The following is a 25,260-nucleotide window of genomic DNA, read 5'->3' on the forward strand; positions in this document are numbered from 1 at the left end:
CAAAGCAATGTGAAAGTCACTTCTCTGTTGCTACAACTCTGGAAAGAGATGAATAACCACCAATGATTTACTTCCTTCCCAGATGAATGCCATTCTTACAAAGGGTGATGTTAGTGTGGGAAGGAACTATGCCATTGGCTTTGCCACCAATGGTTTCTGAATTGCTTCCCATAAAATAATCTGAAGTCATTTAACAATAAAAGCATCAACATTAAGACATATATAAAACAAATTCAGGTTCAATACAGATACAAAAATGGGACAAAAATCTTCACTTAGAATATGTTCTGGGAAAAGGAAGGTCTTCAATAGGTGCCCGCCGAATTTGAGGGAATTCCAAAGGGTAAGTGCTGAAGGCTTGATTCCGACACCATACAGAATGGACTTTCTGATGAGATGGTATCTATATTCATCCAATGTTTCTGGAGCAGTCGGGAAAGAATACCGTACATTGCAAAGTGTATCCTTTGCTGCTGCCTCATTCATTTCCATGAGGACCAAATTTGTACATTCTAAGAAATATGCTTGCAAATTTGCTTCCTCCATTAAGATGCATGTGGCAGTTGTTGTGAGTGAATTATTATTGAAGCTCCTTTGACCAAATAAATAAAAAAACAACACTGGATCAAGCTTCTGGATGTCTATAAAGGCTATGATCAGACTATAAGATGGCTCTTTCCTACTAAATACTGCCAGATATAAATATATTTTACCAATGGTTATTTTATTCAAAAACTTACTTCCATCCTTGAATGTAGCATCCTCTATGGACATACAGTGGAAATGATCAGAGGTAACTCTCATTTGCTTTTTGTAAGTCAAAAAATTCCACCATTTTGGTCTGCTTTTTGCAAATACTAGCAACCATTATTTCTGTGCTTGTTGCAACATCAGATGAAAATACTTCATGCTCAACCATCACGGCTAAGAGGAAAATAGTAAGCTTCCCTCTTACCAACTGAACTGGTTTGACCTTATGGTGAAATGAGAACATTATTCAAGAACACCCATCACAGTGCTTAACAAGATTTAATGTACATTTATTCTTAACATGTGGAACATATAAAGATTTTATACTGAATAAATGATAATTCATTAAGCCAGAGGAAAAGGAGGAATTTACATCAAGTTTTTTTGTCTTTTTTTAAACTACATTATTTTGAAATACAAATGCGGATTCTTCTCACTGAAAAATCTTTGAAGTTGTTTTTCTTCCTTTTTTCCTGTATAAGTATTATTTTTCCTGTAGACTGGTAACCAATTTCTTAAATCAATCCATAAGTAACCATTTCCACATCTTGATTTATAAAGCAAGTTGTGAGCAACTGCTCTCCCGAAATAGAGCATGACTTTATACATACAGAAACTTGTACATTACCCTCGTGGTGGTGTTTTTCTGTTACTCTTTTTTAGAGACATGGCCCGAACAAAATAATAATAATAATAATAATTATAATAATAATAATAAAATTAAGTCTACCATCACTTTGTAGTTACCACATCATGAAAAAAAAATCCTTGTACGTATTTAAAAAAAGAGAGATGAGGGTATGTTTAATGTACAACTTCTATATACATCACGGCCCTTAGGCAATAAAAAAATATTTAAAATGATTAAAAGGAATTGTGAAGAACTGTCACTGTGGAAGGTCAAACAATAGATAGTGATGTGACAGTTCTGGTGAGGAAGCAATTCATGTTGATCGTCTTCAGGTTTGTGTTTTAACTTTCCTAAAGAATTTGTTTTGCTCCTAGCCTAATGTAACCATTCTCCTGCAGAGAAACCAAGATAATTTCATATGCAGACTACGGACCGACCCCCTTCCTTGATCCGCTACACCTACATCACTAACTTTCTTCTATTGCACAGAGTGCTTTGGGCAACGGCATAAAGGGTGGTTGGGTTTTCTTTCATTCTTCAAAAATAAAACACACAGTAACTTAGTATATTTCCCCCACTTTTGCGCTTCAGAGTGGTGAGCCTTCCCCCCCGCCTCTCAAACCATGTTTTGCAACATTTCAACCCTCAGTATCCCTAGTTTGCTTCCCCTCCCAAAAAATATGTGATACAAACATGCAAAAAAATAAAAAAAATTTTTTTTGAAAAGGATATCTATGGAAAAGAAGTGTGACCTTTGAATGTACTAGACAGACTTTGGTTAAAAAAATAAAATAAAAAGATGTACTTATACACATAGACAGCAAATATTAATTCCATAACTGTTCAAATTAATATTTTTTTAATTCCCAATTGGTAAATAGTGAATGGGGCAGAGGAGCAAAGATTCTTTTTCCTTCTTCCTACACTGGATAAACAAGTACAGAAAACAGCCAGTTATATGTGACCCTCTAATCTCCACTCACACATGCTTGGCTTCTCACTTATGTCATAACTGCCCAATCTGAAAAAGTACATCACAGATGACAGATGCAACCAGAGAGTTCAGGACAGCAGATATTGAGATATCCAGCAAACGTCCTTCGTGCAATAGGAACTCTGAGCGATTCTCCTCCACCCGGGCCATGGCCAGCAAAGCCTTGGCTGCCCTGCACATCATGTCTACGCTAGGTGGCTCCAGAGGCGGAGGCTGCATGTGCATGAGGTTATGCTGGCTCTGCTGGTACTGGGCCATAGTGACCCCATCCTCAAGGAAGCTTATCAAGTTTCCGATGCTTCCCTTCTGCACAGCAATCGCCCTTGCTGCTAATGTGTCCCCCTGGGCAAGGTTCGATAAGAGTGCCATGGACATTTCTCGGCAGACTGGATTTTTGCGGTCCCCAACGTACCTAACTAAAGTAGCATAGAGTTTCTCCTGACGACTGAATGGGGGAGTGGCCAAGATAAGGTCCACATTATTGTCTTGGATACTGAGTTTACACAGGGTTTCCAGTACAAGTCTCTGAGGCGACAGGACTGAGTTGGGCCCCACAGTTGGAAAAGGATCCTGTGCCTCTGCAGATGGGCACACCATCCAGTGCAGTAAGCCATCCAAAATTGGCAAACAGATGCTTTCCGTGTAAGCAGATAAGTCTAGCTGCCCAGAAATGTTGGCTAATGTGACCAATGTATTATCCCTCAAGACCTCAAGGCAGTCCCACCACCACTCATCCTTGCTGCAGGCCACCCCTTTGTCCGCCTCTTCCTCTTTTTCATATGTCTGTGGTGCACGCTTTCTTTCTGGGTGTTCATGATGGAGAAGTATCAACTTTCCTAAGATTAGCACCAAGCCCGGATGTTTTGACATTTCAGCATCATTGCCAGGCACAAAAGACAAGCTGCGGACAATGTTTGACACACAGATGCAACGTTTGGCCAAAGAGTCCTGCCAGTGAGTTATGGTGCATAGAGGAGTCTCATCTCGACTCCGTGGCTCATCCTCTAGCAACTTGATATTCCGATGACTTTTGGCTTGGTGGATCCCAAATGGAAATTTACTGCTATCTGTCTGAGAACTAGAGTCTGAGTCTTCAGACAGTGCTCCTGGACGAGCTGACAAGACATCGTCAATGGTGGCTGATATGCTTTTGTCTTGCTGTTCCTCAGGTTCTCTTTTCCCCTCCACATTTTTCTTTTTACTTGAAGAGTTGGATGGAAGAGGCGGTTTCCTGCGAGGAGGAATCTCCATCTTACTCTCAAAGTGGGTCTGGATGTGTTCGGTTGTATCACCCCCACCCAGCTGCCAATGGAGGAGTCCACTGTTGAATTCCTGAACACGCCCCAGCTGGTCAGATCGGTCGACAACAAATAAGTTGTTTTTCTTTACGATTTTTATTGGCAGCTTGTCAAACTTACTGGCTTGTTTTGGCCTCTCACTTGGATCAGCAATGGCACCAGGGGGAGCAAGAACCGTGCTCTTCTCTTCTTCAGGGTTCTCATTTTCCTCTTCTTCCTCTTCCTCATCCTCAAATTCACCAAAATAATCAATACATTCATCATTGTTTTCTTCTTTGCTGGCTTCTTGCGTTGCAGACTGGGCATCCTCTTTCTGGGCTGAATTATGGTCAAGTATTTTTGGTCCTGGATGTCCGACTTCATATTCCATGAGGATTCCGAATATATCTATCAGGCATTTTCTAAAGTATTCCACCAAAAGCTCAAGAAAACCAGATAACTGAAGAAACAAAAAATAACATAAGAACGTTAAGAGGAACATTTCAGGTGACATAGAATTGTGTTGGCAGCAGTAGGCATACTTTCAGAAAGATGTTAATTTACTCTTCATTTTACACATAAAACAAACCTTGTTGGGGCATTCTCTAAATGTAGGCATTTAGTGATCTGGGAATACTAAAAAGATTTAATGGAGTAATAAAAATATAAAGTATTTATAACCCTTGTAGTTCGCACATTTTAAAGGAGATCCCCAAACTGTATTTAATATTTAATTTAATATTAAAAGTTTTTATTACTTATTATTTTATTTTTTATTTTATCCCACAATTGAACTTTTTGGATCTTACAAAATAGTCACAATTATTTAAACACACACAGGCACACAAACTGAGTGTTCCTCTGGAATAAAGGGTCTTCCCTCTGCCCTCAGAGGAAGAGAACCTATAGATACAGCTCCACTTACACTGTGTCCTTGTAATGTTTTCTTACTGGAATGGTGCTAAATACAGGAGTACAAGGAAAGTACATTTGAAGTCAGGGTGAGTGAGGCCACTTTGCCATGGCCATTTGCTTCTTAAAATTCATTAATTTCTATTTTGCTGAAATTATTGCAAAGACATGCATTTATTGAAACCAGACCTCCCACTCTCCCCCACCCACATTATCCCACAAAGTCTCTGGACAGGCTACAGCATGTCCTCATCTAAATTTATCCACACACTAACCATGTGAAGGAACTTAGATGGAGAAATAGATACTGAATATGTATTTGAGCTGGCTCATAATCCCTATTTTCCAGCTCATAAATGTTGGTAGTAGCGCTTCAACATACATATCTATAGCGTGATTTATAGCACTTCAGTGTTCTAAAAACAATTCTTTTCTAATTTACAAAAGCTTTCCTGTCTGGTGTCCTGGAAATGATTACTACTCATTTCAGGTGATCAAGCAAGTGGCTATTTACAAACCTGCTCATTGTTCCATATTGCATGAAATGATGCACTCATAACTACTTGTGAATAAAAAACCAAGCCAGAATAATTGCCACACTTACAATTCTCACCCTGCAAGGAATCTAGCAGCAGTGGCAGATCACAAAAGGGTTTTCATACTGCTTCTTAATCCCTATAGTGCAAGTCTTTTGCATCAAAGAAATCAGTCTTCTCTAGTGATATCTTGTGATATTTAGTAGAAACTTTCTTTAGTGGAATCTAGTAGAAATTTACTTTCACTTGAAATATAACATTAAATTGCAAAAAGAAGGTGAATGTAAGAGGCTTGGTTCTGGAAGAGGTGAAGTCTTTTGAAAGTATGGCCCCACAAATAGTGATCTTTTATGTCATATGCAAATAATTATTTAAATATTTTTTCCTCTCCCATCTCCCACACCTTTCCTAATTCTGTGACGCACTTTAGTCTTCAAGTTAAGGAAGAGCTGACAATATATCAGTAGTAGCCAAGATAGTTTTCATGTCTGTGATAAGCTCTTGAAGGCTTTTATTACCAACTGATGTGCTCCATCCAAGGCACTCTTGAGTTCCTCCTGCTGTTAGTGAAAGCTATATGCAGCATAAATGTTCAACCAGGAAAAAAAATATTGGCTTGGATTTAAAGATGCTCTTGTACAAAGCACTTTTTACTGATTCCTCCATCTGAGTGCAGCTTCCTGTACCCTGTTCTGTTTGAGAAGGCCCCTTGATTCCCAACAGTGTCTTTTGGTTGAGGGAACTGGAAAACCCTGCTGTGAGAAAGGGTCTGTTCTCACATCCTAGGAACCAAGCTGCTGTAAGAGAGCTTTGATAAAAAAAATACTGATTTAATTTTGAAGGGGCAGTCTTTGGAACACTGAATGACTAGGACATTTAAGTGGTGTTTCCAGTGGTGATTCTATGTTTCAGCCTCACTTTGTATTTATTAAATGGCAGGTAAATTCAACTGTTTGTTAAGCTTTAGAGGATGGGGTAAAATCACTTTAAAGTTATGGTGCTGCTAATGATGTGACACGTATTTTATGTGAATTGCTAATCTTGTAAGGAAGAGCATACCATTGAACTCCATGGGGACCAGCCTTAAATCAGGTGAGACCACTGGTCCATCTAGCCCAGCTATTGCCTACACTGAATGGCAGCAGCTCTCCCAGGGTTTCAGATGGGGATACTCCCTGTCCAACATGGAAAAGCTTTCTTCTACAGAAAGCTACGGCCTTCTGCAGAAGAAGCATATACTCTGCCACTGAGCTATGGCCCACCATGAATTGCTAATGCTCTTTCTTCTTATGCAACATGTTTTGTACTGCCTTATTTTGTTGTCAACTGCCCTATGACTGTTTTAGATGAAGGAAAATATCTATCTATCTATCTATCTATCTATCTATCTATCTATCTATCATCTATCTATCTATCTATCTATCTATCTGGCATTAGGAGGTTTCAGATAAACAGACTTCTGGAGAAATATCAAACCTACCTGAGAGAGATTGAAAGTAGCAACAGTACTGTCATCATACAGAAGGATATTAATAGTATCTAAAGCCCAAGTACTTTCAGCAAGAAGGCCTGATTTAAGTGACATCATCACCCTCCAAGCCTCAGGAGTCACTGGAAAATAAGAACACAAAGCATTAATAAGCATTCTGTCTAAAGGAGATCCAGAAGCTAGATTTCAAATGGCATACAGATTTTGGATCAGTGAGAAGAAGGGATGCTTTTATTCCAGATTATGGTATGAATAGTCACAGTTCCTTTGTTAGGTTCAGGAATGGCAACTCTCATATGCAGAATTCACTAGCATGTCTTCCACTGAACACAACACTGAATTATATTAAATATAGCAGGAAAAACTGCCTATTTAAGATGAAAAAAGCCATGTTGCTATTTTGAGAACTGGCTGAATAAAACAGCACAGAAGGTTAATCTGTGGCTAACAAATATGGTCGTTAGCTATCATGCTCCGTTATGCAAATTGAAGAGATGAGCCACTCTTAAGCATTAGGAGTTGAGAGGAACAAAATATGTTTGATTAATAAGACTTTTGGCTATCCTTTCTTTCAAGCTAACTAAGGAATGTACACAAGGGTGCGTGTTTGTGTGTGTCACACCCACTTCTGGGTGCAGATTGAAACCACTTTTGAAGAACTGTTAGGATTTGAGGAAAATCAGATTTAATCTTGCAGTTCTCAGACCCAGCTTGGATTTTTTGAGTGCTCTACAGATACCTTTTTCTGCATAATCATATGTTATCTTCTGAGCCCTCATAATGTCTACTCAAAATGCATGCTTGCAAGTAAGCAAGTATACTTTGGTTCTCCAAAGTATACTTTGAATTTCCTCTTGGGGAAGAGGGGGTGAAAAATGGCCATAGAAGTAACCAAATGATCCAGAAGTAACCAAAACGGTGTCCCCTTCATTAGTCGTTGGATTCTAGCTCCCCTGTGCCAAAATTAAATCACATAAATCCTGCTTATTTCAGGAAGAAACCAAATGTCAGAAACAGCAGGAGGACAACACCTAATATGAAAACTTTAATAAAACACACAGTTACAGTAACTTCTTGCCTAAGTATGCAGTGCCCTTCTTCATATAAGTAGATTAAGTGGTGGGGTGAAAATGGTCACTCCTACTATGAAATTTGGGCATGGTTGCAATTTAACAAAGGCAACTTCTCAACATAAGTTTACAAAACTGCAGCCTTTAAAATATTGTAATTAAAAAGAGACTCATTTTCATTGTCTAGCACTTACCTATATCTTTTGAGGTAATCTTTCGTCTTGGTTTCAAGACTGGCTGGGATGCTTCTACAGAGCCTGGAGGAAAAGTTATTTCCCTCCTAATTGGTGGTGGCTGGGTTGGAGGACCTGTGACCTGTGAGACTGGAACAGTGGGCATAACTTTCGGCATCTTCATGGAGGGCAGGAAAGGGGATTTACTTGGAGACATACGGTTTTCATGGGAGCGTGGGAAGGATGCAGGACTAGGCGCTCGAGAGATGTGGTTTGGCATCGACGGCGTTGTCTGGTAAGATGACTGAGGAGGTCGAGTGATAGGCTGCATGGAGGCAGAAGATGACATGTAAGAAGGCTGACGTTGGTTGACATGAGAAGGCCACTGGCTTTCATGGTTTATCCTCTGGTCAGGGACCATCATATCTTCAGTGCGGTTCATCCCTGGATAAGGTGGGGCCTGTGCAGGGCCTCCAGGGCCTTGCCTATTTTGATATGGGTAAGACATATCATTTCTTGTGGGCCACATGTTCTGTTGGGGGCCTTCACTGGAGGCTGATGACTGCATAGGACCACCAATCATCTGAGGAGGTATTCCATGTTGCTGCATTTGTCCCGGTGCCTGCATTCTCTCTCGGCTATAAGGATATGGATACTGTCCCTGTATGGGCCTTCGGTCTGGTCCAGAGTAAGCACTGTACTGGTTAAACATATCCTGCTGCTGGCCACTATACTGCATATTAAACATATCTCCTTCATGGCGTTTTGCTGGGGGCCCATACATGCCATCCATATGCCGTTTGTAGTTCTGAAAAGGAGGAACAACATGAATAAGCTTTAAAATACAATGAAAATATTATTTTTCATAGGAAGATTCATATTCCACAGTCAACCAATGAGATTTGCTACCACAAGACATAGTAATGGCTACCAACTTGATTCTTTTAAAAGGGGTTAGACAGATTCATGGAGGATAAGGCTATCAAAGGCTACCAAGTCCTGATGACTATGTATTATCTCCAGCATGCCTCTAGTACCAATTGTTGGGGGATTATGAATGGAATAGTGCTATTGCACTCATGTCCTGTGTGTGAGCTTCCCATAAGCATCTCTTTGAGCAGTGTGAGAACAGATAGCTAGACCTTTGGTCTGAACCAGCAGGACTCTTATTAATTTCTTATGGCAGAAGCATTTGAGGCTACATTATACAGATTTTGGTAAAAATATAACATACTTTGATTAGTGTTTTCATTAACATATCATGCCTTTTTAATTATTTCAGTAAATACATATGAATTGGCAGAAAATCCATCTTTCAGCTCTGGTGTACAACAAGTAGAAAAAAATGATTATTTTAGTGGCGAACAAAAAATGCTTGAAGATGATATATGAGACAGCCCTTTCATTTTCGGAGGTAGTTCTGATGTGTTTATAACTTTATGTTTAAAAGATAGTTAGCCTAAGGCTAATACATCTCATGTTAGTTCTCATTCCAGTGAAGCGTGGTAAAAAAATTATTGGTTATTTTTTTACATATCCAAGTTTGAAGAAACAATGTTTCTTTATTAGTAAGGCCATTTTTAAGACTTTTGTTTAAGATACATAAAACTGATAGTCTCTATAATTTTGAAGCTCGCTATAAGTTTCTTTTCAGAAAACGAGACACAATAAAGCATATAAAATGGTATGAATGTATCACATGAGTAAAAGCACCTGGGATGCAGGATGTCTTCAACGAACACTAAAATAAAACAGAGAGAACTTTCCCCACATGCTTTTAGAATGTCAGAGGCCCTCTTGAAGGTGCTACCACCACCAGATGTTCAGGGGAAGGTGGTTAGAACCATCCCGATTTTCTCATAAAGGAAAACAGCAGACTAAGCTTTTTAAGGAGACTTTTGCCTCTAAGTGAAGGGAGTAAGGGAGTAATTGGATGCTCTGTGTTGTGTTGGCTATGGGTTGTATCGAGCACAGTCTAACTTTCCCCTCCTCTCCTCCCCCTGCAGCCCCCAGACACCCCCTAAAACTGCCCTGAGAGTCCCCCAACCTTCTGGAATACATTTCCACTTTTGGAACAGCAGCATTGGATTAAATCCTATGACTCTTGGTTACTGTTTTGTACTGAGATATATTTAAGGATATTTTCAGAAAGATATATACATAGGTATGATGTTTGTATGCTCAGAGCAAGCCAATCTCTGGGTGACAGTCCTTATGTAGCCAAAAGAGTATCATCTGTGTACAAGACGAAAGAATCAGCAGGACTTAAGAATCCATTTTTTTCTGTGTGTGGAGGGGGGTGGAGACATTGTTAACTGGGAGAGAGGAAGAACAGAATGAAATAAAGGTTGGCTGGCTGCTGCAGCCCTGGATAAAGGAATGCTACAGCTGCAGTTCCCACTAGAAAGCTGCTTTGAGAGTTTTACTGGGAAATGGGATATAAACATTATCCAACAAATTAACTTGGAACTTGGCTGTTGTGTGGCAATGGCAGCCTCAGCTATAACTTTTCTGCCCTATCTTTTGGATAGTTTTAAGACAAACAATTTTGCAATTTGTAAATATTCACTTGGCCCCTTCATTCTCTTGCTAGCCTTCATGTTTCAACAGAGGTGGGGGTTTTCTTCTTGCCTCCTTTCCCACTGGATTTACCGTATTTTTCGCTCTATAACACGCACCTGACCATAACACGCACATCATTTTAAGAGGAGGAAAACGGGGGGGGGGGGGGAATTCTGAATGAAACAGTGGATGTATCATTTTTGTGCTTCATGCTGTGGCCACAGACATGTGATCTGATGGTGAATTTGGGGTGACCCAATGCAAACATCCTGAGAATCCCTGTGGATCTGTGCTTTGTAACCACGTTTTTGCACCATTGTGGCCCCAGGCAACAGTGGGTGTGTGATTTTTTTTGGTGCAGGCTGTAGCCATGGACATGCTATGTGATCTGATGGTGAATTTGGGGTGACCCAATGCAAAGATCCTGAGGATCCATGTGGATCCATGCTTTTTAACCACGTTTTTTCACCATTGCAGCCCCAGGCAACAGTGGGTGCGTGATTTTTTGGGGGCAGGCTGTAGCCATGGACATGAATCTCCGTGACGCACAATTTGATTTTTGCCTGATTTTTTGGCTCCAGGGACCACACATTCGCTTAATAACACGCACAGACATTTCTCCTTCCTTTTTAGGAGAAAAAATCTGCGTGTTATAGAGGGAAAAATACGGTAGCTATCTGAAGTGCATGAAGATAACATAGAAACAGCCCTCCCCCCCCCCACCAACATTATTGGGCATATGTCCTTTGTCTTTGTACATTGTCTATGCACTGGCATCAAATCTCCCTCAGTAAAAACAACAACACCAAACCCACCTTGTCCCGTGTGTCACTGAATCAGCTATTCACAACTATGAAACATTTCATACAAAAGGATCCACACACATGCAGTCATAGGCCTGGCAATGTCTTTTCTGTCTATCAGTGGAATTCATCCTAATGTTGCATTCTGTTTTTCAATGTCCGTATGCATGGATTTCTAGAATGAACTTTGCGGAGGGAAAATGACAACCACAAATGTTTACCTGCTGTTGTGGAAACATTCCAGGTTGGTGTCCCCCATAGGGTGGCTGTCCTGAAGGAGGTACTTGCACTGGATATTGCGGCCCATATTGTTCATGCCTGCAATGAGGAATGTGAGCTACTAATTAGTACAGACAATTTCCCAATTATAAACGGAGAGCTGTTTATAAGAAGTCCTGAAGCTCTCCACAGAACCTCCCTTCTGTTCCATCATACCGCCTGTCAACAACAAAATGTTATTTGTTAAAACAGAAGTTTTGTTCATGGGGGTGTGTGTTTGGGCTGCAGTTCAGTTTGGTTCAGTGGCACTATATCAGAGTACATTTATTTCAGTCTTATAAAAAAATGTAGAAGTAGTTGTGTAGGCTTGGATCTGAGAATTGAACATACCTACTGCTGCAGGTGGGAGGCAACATATGACATGGATGTATGCCTGATTCACAAGTTTTCTGCTTTCCTTTAATCTCTTACGAGAGATGGAAGTACTGTAGCAACTGAGTGAATTACTGGTATCCCAGGGTCATGTGCAACTTCCTGTTTAGAGTGCTGGGGACATATAATTCCAATATCCAAGCTTCCACCTCACCTCACTTGCAAATATCTGAACGAGCTGAAAGCTTTGAAGTCAAAATTATGTGCCCATCCTACAGTGAAAACAAATCCAACTAAGAGGCTGAAGTTGATTCTGCGTTGAGTCACACAGTGATGATGAAATCTATGGTTAGCCAATAATGTTAGAATATTTCACTTTTATAAAATTATTTATGTAAACAGGAGAAATATTTTATTCAGAAGTTTAAGGAAAATTTATAATTGAACTGGAATACATAAAGTTAAACCAATTTTCTTTGGAAGTGAAATTAAACTTGGCAAAAGTCCTCCTTGTTGCACAGGAAGATTGGGGAGTGTGTAAGCCTGATGCGTTGCTTGAGCTTCATGAGGTTCATCCACTTAGCACTAAATTATGGTTTAGTACAGGAGTAGCCAGCATGATGTACCCCAGATGTTATGGATTACAACTCCCATCATCCCTGATCATTGGCTATGCTTGCTGAGGCTGGTGGGACTTGAACTACCCTGGGTTAGAGTTACATGTGAATGCATGCATTGTGAGAACTTCATGTAAGCATGATTATGTTTATTACATATTATGTTGAGAACTCAAGAGCTGTAGGCACACCTTGAAACTTACCTGTGCAACTTGGTAACAGTGCAGAGTACTGTATCTAATTTTGACGGGAGACCCCAAACTGGATATAACTTAATTTGCTATAATATAACATCCAAACCATCTCGTCTCAGATTAAAAGAACGACCTTAAGACTCATTTATCCAGCAAATAAACATCTAGGATTGCTCTTGCAATTGGTCAGTTAGTGCAGTGATGCCATGGACCTCCTGTGCCCTTCCCAAATTTGCTCCAGAGAATTGGAGGAACTCCCAAAACAGATTTAGGGTGTGTGTGGGGGGAACAGGGCAGTGAGTCTTTGTATTAATGGAAATACTTCATGGAATACTTCCCAGGGGACCCTGCCTGTGGAATACTTTTTCTAAGTTAGCTCACACGGCACCAAATTTGATGTCAATCCCATGCCAGGTGACAACTTGTTATTTTGCTATTTAAAATTTGTAAATTGTCCTTGAAATGTATTAATATAAACAAACAATATGATCTAAGGTATTTAATTTGCTATGGAGCCCCTTACAGTGGCATAACCATACAGACACAAATCTAAAATAGGCAATAATTAGCAACTAGAATATTAATACTCAGACCTAAGAAAAATAAGCTTCTTTACCTGATAAACCAAGGATGCCTCCTTGGTAAGGCTGGAATAAGCCCACCTTGTGTGCTCTTACTGTGACATATTTCTTTTATGTTCAAGGTATACTGCACTGGGCTACCTCTGTCCCTTCTTTCAAATCCCTTCTCAAACCTCAGTCCTCATTCCCAACCTTTAAGCACATGGAACTGCATTTGCTTGCATCATTTTCTCCCTCCCTTTGTCTTTCCTCCCTCCCCTCTATGGTCTTACCTCCCATTGTCTATTTTAAGCTCCTTGAAGGTAGGGATTTGCCTATTTTGCCCATGTAACTGTAAGGTGCCATGTATGGTGATGGCACTGGATGCATGTATAGATGTCATATTCATAGAAGATCCACTGGCTATACAAATATATGATGGTTTTTTATATCTCTGCAGCACTTCTTCAATGTTCTTAGTGAGTTACAGTTGTAAAATTTGATTTTAAAAATGTCTGACAGAATGAGGTTTAAGGGAAAAGTCAAAGGTCTGCTTTCACCCTAGAGAGTAGACCCAGTTCATGCTGATGTCTGCAAGTGAGAGAAGTCTGTGCATATATATGCTGGAATTCTAGCTCCTAGAGGGTTCCACTTAAAAACATAAGCCATATTTCAAGGAATCTCAATTAATTTGTTTACAAAATGTTGCAACCAAAGAAAGACATGGGAGCCTCAACTTTTAATGACTAAAAGTAAAAGGTTAAGAACAGTACTTCATGTGTATATATGAGCAAAATAACAGTTTTATTTTGATTTATGGAAGTAGAAGGGCTTTTGCAATCCCATGTTCTCTAGAAGTTCAAAATTAACATACTGTTATAATCCAAAACTGAAATAATGAAAAGCCAGACATCAAGCTCCTGTAAGTTCTGGAAACACTCCATCGACATGGCTGCTGAGCCACTGCTACTGTTCTCAAAGGAGTTGATGATGCCAGGGAACAGCAGAAGTCCCATTGAAAGAAAAAAGGCTACACAGCAACAATGCTTGGTAAATTGCACCTTCTGCCCAGTGGCCCTTAAGATTTAAAATTATCTGATTAACACAGGCATTTGAAACAAATTAAATTGTTGTTCACCTTTGCTGCCCAGGGTAACGGTTAGGAGAGTACATGCTTGGGTCACTGTTTGAAGGCACCATGTTGCTTTGACCAGGTGCTCCCATACTGCCTTCAGGACCCAGCCCATGATCCGACCTAAAAATGACAAAGGAAACCTCATGCTGTAAAAAGCACTTATTCTCTCAATCTGCTAAAAAAATACCGTATTTTTCGCTCTATAAGACGCACCAGACCACAAGACGCACCTAGTTTTTGGAGGAGGAAAACAAGAAAAAAAATATTCTGAATCTCAGAAGCCAGAACAGCAAGAGGGATCGCTGCGCAGTGAAAGCAGCAATCCCTCTTGCTGTTCTGGCTTCTGGGATAGCTGCGCAGCCTGCATTCGCTCCATAAGACGCCCACACATTTCCCCTTACTTTTTAGGAGGGAAAAAGTGAGTCTTATAGAGCAAAAAATACAGTAATTAAAAAATTAAGGCATAGCCGGTTTGGGCTCCACTGCAGTTTATTTCTTCAAGGAATAAATGTATGGCACCTATTTTATGCTGCTCTTGATTATGAAATTCAGCCTACTGAAACCTGAAACATGGAAACAGCTACACATAACTGGGAGGGGGGAGGGACAAATGACATGCCACTTACAGTTCTGTGACTTCTATTCCTAACAGTAAAAAAATAATCACAAAACAACTTAGTTTGAAAAAATTCAAGATGTTCTGAAATTAGCTTAATTTTAGTTTGGCCATAAAACACTGGATGTTTTGAGAATATTTGGTAGAGATTATTTCTAGTAATTAGAGTTTCATGTTGCAGATTCACATTTTTTAAAAAAAAAACATTGTGTGTGTGTGTATAGGCAAATTTGTTATTTAGCTCTTTAGTGAAGTTGTGGTACAAAACACTTCTAACCGGTAAAATATATTTTCCTCTGCACTGATCCTTTCTGTTGGTATCCAGAGCTTATAATAGAATCATATATCTGTAGAATTGGGAGGGATCCTGAAGGTCATCTAATCCAACCCCATCCAATGAAGGAATCTCCACTACTAGCTTTTTCAAAAGTCTTTATTAATATAATTAAGAAATAATCCATTCTAGCTACTGAACCAATGACAATGGGATTATAGTTATAACCACATTACAGGAGAAGTGCCTCTCAAAGACAGCGGCAGGAAGCTAAATTACTGGGACATGGAGCAAAACATAGTCTGCATGCTTTGTTTTTATTGAAAAGAAGAAAAAGGGGCTTCTTTGTTTTTTGTTTTACTAGTGCTGTGCCAAATTCACTGCAAATGTCACTATTTTGAAGAGAGAGAAAAAAGGTTTGCAAAAAACCCTGTACCTTCCATTCTTTCATGCATTTTGCCATATTTGTACCGAGCCATTGTTCCCCTCCCCAAACTATTTGAGTGCAATGATGATGATGATTTTACCTAAAAAGACTTTTGTGCTTGATCCCAAGCAATCACCATCATATAGACAATCAGACCTGGCTACGTGGTGATATCACTTAGGGCAAAGAAAGCTCTCCAACTGACCTGACTCTAAATAGCTGGAGGGGATTGCACAAGTAACCGTGCTGACATTCTCTGTCTTGCTCTGCTGTTCATTTCTCTGGCTGCCAAGGTAAGACTTTTATTCCAATTACATGTAGTTGAGCTTGTTGGGTCAGAATGTAGATGAGGATATGCATCCTACTGAAAGTAGTGCTGTGTACATGGCAGAGATCAAAGTTTGTATATACACTGGATTACTTTCAACGGGACATGTAGTCAGGCATTTTGCCCCATTAGTCAACTATGCTTTGGCAATGGGGACCTGCTCCCTCTTTCTGACACCCACCTCCTCATGAACATTTTTACACCTTTTTGCAAAGGAGTCTGCAAAATCACCCAAAAGAGTAGAGTGCAGTTTGTCAGGGCTAAAATGTTCATTAAGAGCAAACACACTTCAGCTCAGTTACGATAACGCCACTCCAAATAAGAATTCAAATATACCCAACAACATACCTAAATTTCCTTATGCAGCCACACCCCTCACTTACTGATTCCTTGTAGGGGGGGGGGGGAGAGGACAGACTCAGTTTTTACTAATGATTTTACTCTAATTGATTCAGGAGATTGCTACATTACAGATGGGGAGCTTGTGGCCCCGTAAAAGTTTTTTGGGCTGTAACTGGGTATAGTCCAACATTACCTGGAGGGCCATGGGTTTCCCATCCCTGGCCTAGATGGTGTGAAGTCATCAGTATAGAACGCCATTGTAAGGGAGGAGCAAAAAAGACAGAGTCACTCACCTCCGGTCATAACCACTTCCATAGGCAAACTGCTGGCGCTGGCCCATGCCCATATTGGACATTGCCCCTGAGGGAGTCTGGTTGTACATTTCTTGCATTCCACTGTTGGGCATCTGTCCAGGGGTCATGAAGGGTTCACTGTTTCCAGGCACTGCAAGCAGAGAAGAAAACAGGTGTGCACCTGAAATTAATTGGTGTTTACTCCCAAATAGATGTGCGTAGACTGTAACCTAGCAGTGCGTTTTTAAAACTTTGCTGACAATCCTTTCCCCTTTTATAGAAATATCCTTCCGTCTAAACCACACCAAACCCTGAAAGAGCACCTATAGCTTATGAAATGTAATAAAAAGCAGAGATCAGTGAGAACAGTATCATACAGGGTTTCCCCCTTCACATCTCTGGGATGCAAAGGTAACAAATCACCTAAATTCACACACACGTACACATAAGGTAGCTAGGAAACAGAATATACCTTTTCTCATCCCACCAAAAGGGTCCTTATTCGGTTCATAGGGCATTCTTCCCATCATATCTGGCATATTCATAGACTGCTGATAAGGTGCATTTGGGGTCATGGAGTTTCGCTTTGGGAATGTCGAATCACTTACATCTGAAAAGGGATCATGCACACTAATGGAACTATTTCTAAAGAGACAGAGGAAAAGAAAGCATTAATGTCATGGAAACAGAAACACACATTGTGATACCTTATTAGATGGTGAGCCATGTAGTTCAGTGAGTTAAATTGCTCTAAAAAACTCCATCGGTTTTACACTTTTACCATTTTACTTTGACAGCCCACTTTCAAAACCCAGTTTCAAAAACATTCTAGGCATTTGTGTTTTCATATAGTAAACTGCCCTGTGATCCTCAGATGATGGGTGCTACAGAAATTTAATAAGAATAATAATAATGTGGCAGCGACACACACACACACACACACACACACACACACACCCCTTTTCATAAGTGTCCTGAAGCAATGCAAGTGATATGAGTTCCAGAGTAAAGGACTCAGCCTGCAAACTCACATGTAAGCTGAAACTAGCTAGTCTCAAGACAGAGCCTGGAGAAACCTTCTGTATTTTGACTTCAGCAATGAGTGCAAATCTCAAGACAAAGCCTGAACACTCAGTGTGTGTGTGTGTGTGTGTGTGTGTGTGTGTGTGTGAGTGACCATTATAAGAAGCTTCCTCCCACTTTGCACTGAGTCCATGCAATTATTGATAGCACCCTCTTTCATGGCTGGGCACTGGGGTCAGGATCAAACATAGTGGGCAAAGGGATTATGGAGTTTAGATTCCCATGACATGCAATCATGTCATAGATACCAATGAGATTTCCACAACAACAATACATTGAATTTTGAGCCACAAGAAAACATTCCTGGAAGAATGACACAGTGGTACCTCGGGTTACATATGCTGCAGGTTACATACGCTTTAGGTTACAGACTCCGCTAACCCAAAAATAGTACCTCGGGTTAAGAACTTTGCTTCAGGATGAGAACAGAAATTGTGCTCCGGCGGCGCGGCAGCAGCAGGAGGCCCCATTAGCTAAAGTGGTGCTTCATGTTAAGAACATTTTCAGGTTAAGAACGGACCTCCGGAACGAATTAAGTACTTAACCCGAGGTACCACTGTACACAAAGTCCAGACAGGCTCTAAGAAAGGGGAAAGAAAATATACTACCTGTTGCCCTGCAGAGGTGTCATTTGTCCATGAGGTGTAGATGCTGGTGTTGGAGGCTTGAGGTCACCTGGTACTTCAGTCATGGAATTGCTACCAGTTGACTGAGGTGTCTGTGGACCTTGAAGGGAACCTGAATTTGCTGGAAGATTCAAACCAGGAGAATAAATATTAGGCATTTGGTTAAATAAGTAACTATGAAACCAAGAGGGGGAGACAGAGAGCAAGTGCCCATCAATATTTTGTTTTCTCTGAATATACCTGGTGCCTGAGATGTTTTATGTTACTAAATTCCTGTCTTTTGTGTATCTAAGAGATGAGTCTACTGCTTAAGCCAAGATGGTTGGGATTCAGGATGGTGGTTGAACACACCTCTAAATAATAGGTCACATTCCCTAGTAATCCTCTCACTGGATCACTAGATGCCTCACAAGAAACAATTAAATTGAGAGAATGCTGATCTTCCCTCATCCTACCCCAGACACCAACAAAAAAGGCAGAACTAATCTTCTGATTAGATGACTGTTCCAAGGACCATGTCATCTCAAGTGATGCATGTGGAAGAAAAGTTCCCATTTTAATAAAGCTTAGACATGAGATGCCTTCTGCAAAGCTAGTGATCCTAATGCCTCATTATCTGTAGAACCCCAAATTACTTTTATAGTAGCCTATAAATATGGGAATTGACAGATTTCTGGTATCTTGAGATTATAGAATTATCCTTAGATGAATATAATACTGTCTAAATCAGTTCTATAAATAGGTGCTATTTGAATCTTTGGGGTTTGTCCTGTCCATTTACTGCTTCCTGAAATACTGGAACCATTAGCAATGGCTATTTCTGATTCAACAAATACAAAACCAAAAAAAAGCTGAGAATTCATAAACTGTTGACTAGAAAATATCAAATACTCATCTCACACTATATTTCAACCTTTCCTCAGCTCATTAAGCATCAATTTTGCTTAGCCGTACCTTAATTCTAACTAAATTCAGTCTAAGAAACAAAAGCTAATTGTAGAACATACTTGTAACATTTACAGGAGGCACGAATATACTCTGTTTTGGGGGCAAAATAATGATCTCTCTCACAGTGTCTAGTCATATAAATATGTCTGACATAAAAAGAGAAAGGAAAACAAGATACCCAACTGTGAATTTGTAGGCTAGGTTTCTACCTGCTGGTTGTTGTTTTTGAAACTACTAGCTATAATAAACAGCTGCAAAATGTGGCATGCAGTGGAAGCCATAGGCTTGAGCCTCAACTGTGAAACAGAAGAGCCAGTTCTAAGGGCCTGAGTGTATTTCAAAGGATTTTGAAGTATTGCTTTCCAATACTTAATTTTTTTACTGATAATCTGTCTAGTCTGGAGAGGTTCAGGTCAGGCAACAACTTTACTGTGATGATGATGATGATGATGATGATGATGATAGGGTTCTTTTGGGTGGGTGGGAACTTATCCAAATAAACAAGGTCCAACAGGGTCTGTGGAAGAAGTTTTGATGAGCATCAGGAGGACTAGAGCTCCCCCCATTATGGTTCTAATTTGTTGCACAGAACTAATACATCAAAGAGTGATCTTGGAGGTCATGGTGGAACTCAGGTGCACAACAGGTCTACAGCTTTGTTAGTCAATGACCCCTGAATTATTGCTAAGGCAGACTGAGGGAAGTCATTGGTGTATTAGTATTAATATTTGTTAGTCGGTTGTCTCACATTGATCCGAAGCAACTTACTCTATACGCCACTACCACTTTTTGTAACATTAAAATATGTAATTAACACTTTTAAAACCAAAAAATACTTTTAAAGTAGCACTGGGGGGGCAGTTTTAATTACAAATTGTTAAACTCCCTGCCTTTCTTCTCCCAACTTCCCACCTATCCACTCTAAACCATTAAGATACAGAGTCCATAACCAGAACCAAGTGCTTTTAAAGGGATGGGTAGTCAGAGGAACATTCTCAACTCCGGCTCTACCAGAAGTAATGCTGATGCAGAAATGACAGGAAAATCCATAGTGACACTCCAGAAAAGGACGTCCACCTCACATCCAAAATGTACCCTTACTGCAATCCCATACTTCCCTCTCAGAGAGGGGCTAGGGCCTTCAAACCCAATTAATGGAGTATCTGGTGTAACTCAAGGTGATTTCTACAGGATATAGCATTCATGCGTCCCCTCCTGCTGTCTGTGCATGCATGGATGTGCATGCACAAATGCACCTAGCTGCTCTCAACACACTAGGATCTTTCCAAATGCTTAAAAAAATAATAATCCCCACCCCCTCACCCCGGTTGGGCAATTGGAGCCCTGTGGAATCTCAGAACCAAGGGGAAGAGAAGCAGTGTCCCTGCACCACACTCTGGGTTCTGTTTGTCAGGAACAAGCAAAGCCAATTGAATATTGTGCTCCTAATGTCTATCCCTTCAAGACAAAACAGGCTAAGAACTTTAGAAAAGCCCTGCTGCATCTAAACAATGGCTCTGATCTCACCCAGTGGCCACCCAGATTCCTATGGCAAACTTGCATGCAGGAAGAGTACAAAACAATGTTTTCCACTTGTGCTTCCCAGCAACTTGTATTCAGAGACACACTGTCCCCAATACTGGAGGTAATACCCAGCCACCATGGCTAGTACCCACTGATAGGCTTATCCTTTATGGTTTTGTCTAATCCCCTTTCAAAGTCAACAAGTTGGTGGCAGTTACATCTTTGTGGGGCTGTGGATGTCATTGTTTAACATGTTGCTGCTCATCATACATGACTACCTGTAAGATCTAGGCCTGACTGGATACCCATAAACATGTGCAGGGGGGGGGGGAGAGATGTGACAAGGAATTAAGGGCTGAAAAGGAAGAAAAGACTGTGCTGAATCTGTCTTTTTTTAAAAAGCAAGCAATTCTTTTTAAGTAATAAAAATCAGACAGAAGGTGACCTGAATCAAACTTAGCTACATCACCCAAAGGACAGGAGCAGGTCGAAAAGCGAGTAACAAATTCTGAATGTGGATCCTGTAATATGTCAAAAGCTTGGGATCAACTCTTTATGGCTAGGAGTGCAATGTGGAAAGGACCGTCACCGTGCAATGAGTAGCAGATGCACCACAGCAGCACTTGGTGAGTTGCTAGAATAGTTTCAGACATCTTTTTCATTTGCCATTCACACCTAATCATACTATCCAGTTAATAATAAAAAGGAGAGGGGAGGGAAAGAATGAAACCTCTTCTACTTGCCAGCAGTCTCCTGGCTATTCCCCCTCCCCCCCCAAAAAAAAATTCAGGCTGGAAATGGGGGGGAAATGACTATAACCTCTTGGAACTTCATTAATAAGAGGCCTAACATGCTCTCTAGGATATCCCTACCTTTTGCCAGAAGCTACAAATGTATACTCTAAAGTAAACAATGGAAAGGTTACTGAAGGTTAAGTACATTCACATACTTCAGTCTTAACAGCCAGACGCCACGCTGGGAACATAATTTACACAGCATGAACTCAGTGCCCTAATTCTGACAAGGGTGGGGGAAGCGGTGGGAGGTTTCGCAGGATGCATCACATGTCCACAGTGAATGGAGGTCAATCAAAGGGCACCTTTGTTTATAACCCAGACCCCTCTCTCGTTTATCTTCCGCTGGGGATTCCCTGGTTGGCTGCATGACAGATTTTGTGACATCACCTGTCAGCTAATAATAGAAATTCAGTCAGCCACCTGCCAGCAAAGATAGATGGGTTTTTGGTTACAGACTTACTAATTAAATGACTGGCTTACACCCGCCTCCCCTCTCCTCCCTCCTCCTTGTGTTGCATCTCAGCTGCCAAGGAAACCCAGGGAGCAGCTCCTCAGTGCTCCCGGTTGTAGCAGAGTCTCAAACTTTTACGGATTTGCTATAATGAGCCCTCTGCTAACATCACAGAGGCAGGAGTCTTTGAAGTATTTGGCTCAGTTCTCTCTGACTATCTGGTGAAACAGAAAAACAACCAACAGATCCACATATCAGCCAAGGATGGGGCCGTATGAACCCCGCAGCATGCAGGGATGTGTGCAAAAGCTCATACCTTGGGGCAACACCTTGGCATGTTCCCTTCTGATAGGATTTATTGAGTAGGAGTGAATGGCGTTTCGTGAATCGCAGCAGATGCTGCACACATGCATTCAGATGGTAATGATTGGGTCAGAAATATTCTAACACAGCACTGCACACCACTTTCAAACAAGTTAGGATTGTTAGGATCAGAGCCTTAAAATGAGGGCATCTTGGCTGATATATGAGAAAGTCTGCACTCCACTGAATAAGATTCTCTGTCTTGCTCTCTAAGTGTAGCAGTCCAATTCCTCCTGACGAATTGGTGAACAACATAAAAGCCACAGGGAGAAAAAACAACCCAGAAAACATTGGCTAGAAACTTCTTTTATGTCAAGTGGCAGAATAAGCACTTGTAAAGCATACACAAGCATGCAACGTGTATGAAAGTACTATGTATACATGGTTGCATTTGCTGTGGGTGGCATGATATCGCCCTTCCCCCCCCCTTTTTTTTGAGGGAGAAGGACGTGCCTTTACTCCTGAGATACTACAATGATATTTGGCACACATATTTGGGATAACATTCTACATTTTAAATTAGAACCACAGTTCTACTCCCTCACCTGTTTGCTGCAAATATATCAGAATTTATTTCCATTTAAAATGGGAATACAGTCATACCTTGGGTTACAGACACTTCAGGTTGCGTTTTTTTGGGTTACGGACCCGCCAAAACCCAGAAGTACCGGAACGGGTTACTTCTGGGGGTTGTGTATGTGCAGAAGTGCTAAATCGCACTTTGCGAATGCGTAGAAGCGCTGAATCGCAACCCGTGCATGCGCAAACGCACCTCTGTGGGTTGTGAACGCTGTGGGTTGCGAACGTGCATCCCGCACGGATCACGTTAACAACCCGAGCGTCCACTGTATATGATGTGATGTACTCAATATTGTAATGAAAAATAAATAAATCTAAGCTAGCATGCATATTTAGAACACCTTTCTAATTTTCAAGTTGAAATATTAGCATCCTTTTTCAAAGAGCCCAGGACAGCTGTAAAATAGTGTGCTGGCATTTCACTCTTAAATACTGAACATGTAAAAATGAAACATACAATGTACATTGTAAGACACTATTATTTGGCTGAAGTTAGACCCCAAAACCACTTTCAGTGGAACAGGGGTGGGGGGAGAAGATTCAAAACACAGTGCAAACCAGTATCAAAAGTGAGACATTTCAAACACTAGTACTGTATTTAAAATAAAATTTAATTATATTTTAAATACAGCCAGTGAAGTGGCTAGGAGGAAACTGGAGAGCATTATTTTAGTCTCATATATAAATTCCCTTTCCTACTTTCAGCAGATGCTTTTGAGAAATCTGTTTGGTAATTGACTTTGTACTAGTAAAACGTAGTTCAAAGGAGTGAAAGCAGAAACACCGACAGGACTGTTTCCTGTTTTTAGTCGTATCTTATTCTGCTCCGAAGCCACAGCAAGTTTATCTCGCCCAACTTGCAACATGAGTTCTTTTGTGTGGTTTACAGTGCCAATAGGTTCATAAACTGTTTGAAAAGAACAAATGCTGGCAATTAGGAGACCAGTCCTTATTGCATTTTGCAGAATCTATACCTTAGCAGGATTTCATGTGCTAAAGTTCTTTCATCTAGAAGAGTCTTTCTTGGTGTAGACCCATTTTACATTTCCCTCTTCCACAGTAAACAAAACACACCTTCCTTTTCAAGTCCCTAAGCTCTGGGGGTTTTCGGGGTGTGTGGGAAGAAGTTTCCATTTTGACCAAAGACAAGTTCTTTGAACTAAGTACAATGCTGTTGATGATATATTTTGTACTTGAAATCTGTCAGTTTCATGCCAGTAAGAGGGTACAGAGGTGTAAGGAGTGGTGATAAGAGGTAAAGAGAGGTTCAGTTGCACAGGGGTGGGGTGGGGAATCCTAACACTAATTCTTCTTGTTGTACGTTTGTGGGTGTCAGACCCATTCTAACCCCTGGACACAGCAAATGTTAAAATATAAGCAAGGGTAGCTTCCTGTGTTGAGGCAACCACATGGGTAATGGGCCACTGGAACAAAGAAAATGTGATAGGCCCTAAAGAGAACAAAGGAAAGGGGGCTCTGTGCCAGTCAGCAAATGGATGGGGTCCCTCCTCTACCTTTTAGATAGTGAGAAGCAAAAAGTCTGAGGGCAGTTTGCTGTGATGTGACTAAGAGGAAAAAGCTGCAGGCTGGAAAGGCAGAGAGAAAGCCATGGCTCATTTCTGCTTGAATCCAAGATTGTGGCAATTGGAGACACAATACTGTTGTTGGTGTGGTGATGCTGTGAACCCCTCCATCGTAGGCTCAGGTTGTATATATGTGTACATAAACCATATATCATTGAGACACCACAGTCTCCGCTGTGCCACATTTCCAGAAGGAAACAAGAACCCTGGGTAGGCACCTGGAATCTCACACCACTTGGAGATAGGGATGGCATGCAACTGTATCTTTTTACTTTGGTTTTCTGTCTTTCCAGAGGGTTTATATGTTGCAATAAAAGGACACTAAATTGCTATGAAAGTTTCCTAATTTTTGTGAAGGAAAAATAATACTTCTCGTCATAGCTGGAAATGAATTTTCCTACCATAATGCGCACCACATAAAAAAATGGACAAGAAGGTATATTTGAAGGTATTTATGAATGGATATACGATCCCATACCAAAAAAGGCAAAATTGCTCTAGTTCAAAATATGTTAATTTGTTGCCAGTGATTTAATTAATTTAGGAAAAGAATAAACAACACTGGAACAAAAAATCTTAGGACACTTAAGACTAAGTTTTATTATGGCATATGCTCTTATGGGCTTCAGCCCACTTCAATAAATGAACGAAACGTTACCCTCAATTGGCAGACACACATACATGCAAACACACATGCATGGGCAGAGAGGAAAAATGGTTTTTTAAAAGCAG

The 25,260-nt window shown here is 40.6% G+C and overlaps 1 protein-coding gene across 12 annotated transcripts in view; it reads right to left on the bottom strand.

Moving 5' to 3' along the window:
* Positions 1-1,010: 1,010 nt before the first annotated feature.
* The window catches only part of ARID1B (AT-rich interaction domain 1B), a 345,967-nt gene continuing 321,717 nt past the window's right edge, over positions 1,011-25,260 (bottom strand). For 6 of the 12 annotated variants that reach the window (XM_028723747.2, XM_028723746.2, XM_077925874.1 and 3 more), the window contains 8 exons: positions 18,266-18,404; positions 17,047-17,219; positions 16,575-16,725; positions 14,298-14,414; positions 11,419-11,515; positions 7,854-8,640; positions 6,581-6,711; positions 1,011-4,112 (listed from right to left, as the gene is read on the bottom strand). In XM_028723747.2, coding sequence (XP_028579580.2) covers positions 2,388-4,112; positions 6,581-6,711; positions 7,854-8,640; positions 11,419-11,515; positions 14,298-14,414; positions 16,575-16,725; positions 17,047-17,219; positions 18,266-18,404 — 3,320 coding nt within the window. In that variant the 3' untranslated portion in view covers positions 1,011-2,387. The remainder of the gene's footprint in view (positions 4,113-6,580; positions 6,712-7,853; positions 8,641-11,418; positions 11,516-14,297; positions 14,415-16,574; positions 16,726-17,046; positions 17,220-18,265; positions 18,405-25,260) is intronic. The other 6 variants (XM_028723753.2, XM_077925873.1, XM_028723755.2 and 3 more) reach the window with 1 other exon arrangement.

This window comes from Podarcis muralis, chromosome 3 (assembly GCF_964188315.1).
Source record: "Podarcis muralis chromosome 3, rPodMur119.hap1.1, whole genome shotgun sequence".
In the NCBI taxonomy this organism is placed as follows: domain Eukaryota; kingdom Metazoa; phylum Chordata; class Lepidosauria; order Squamata; family Lacertidae; genus Podarcis; species Podarcis muralis.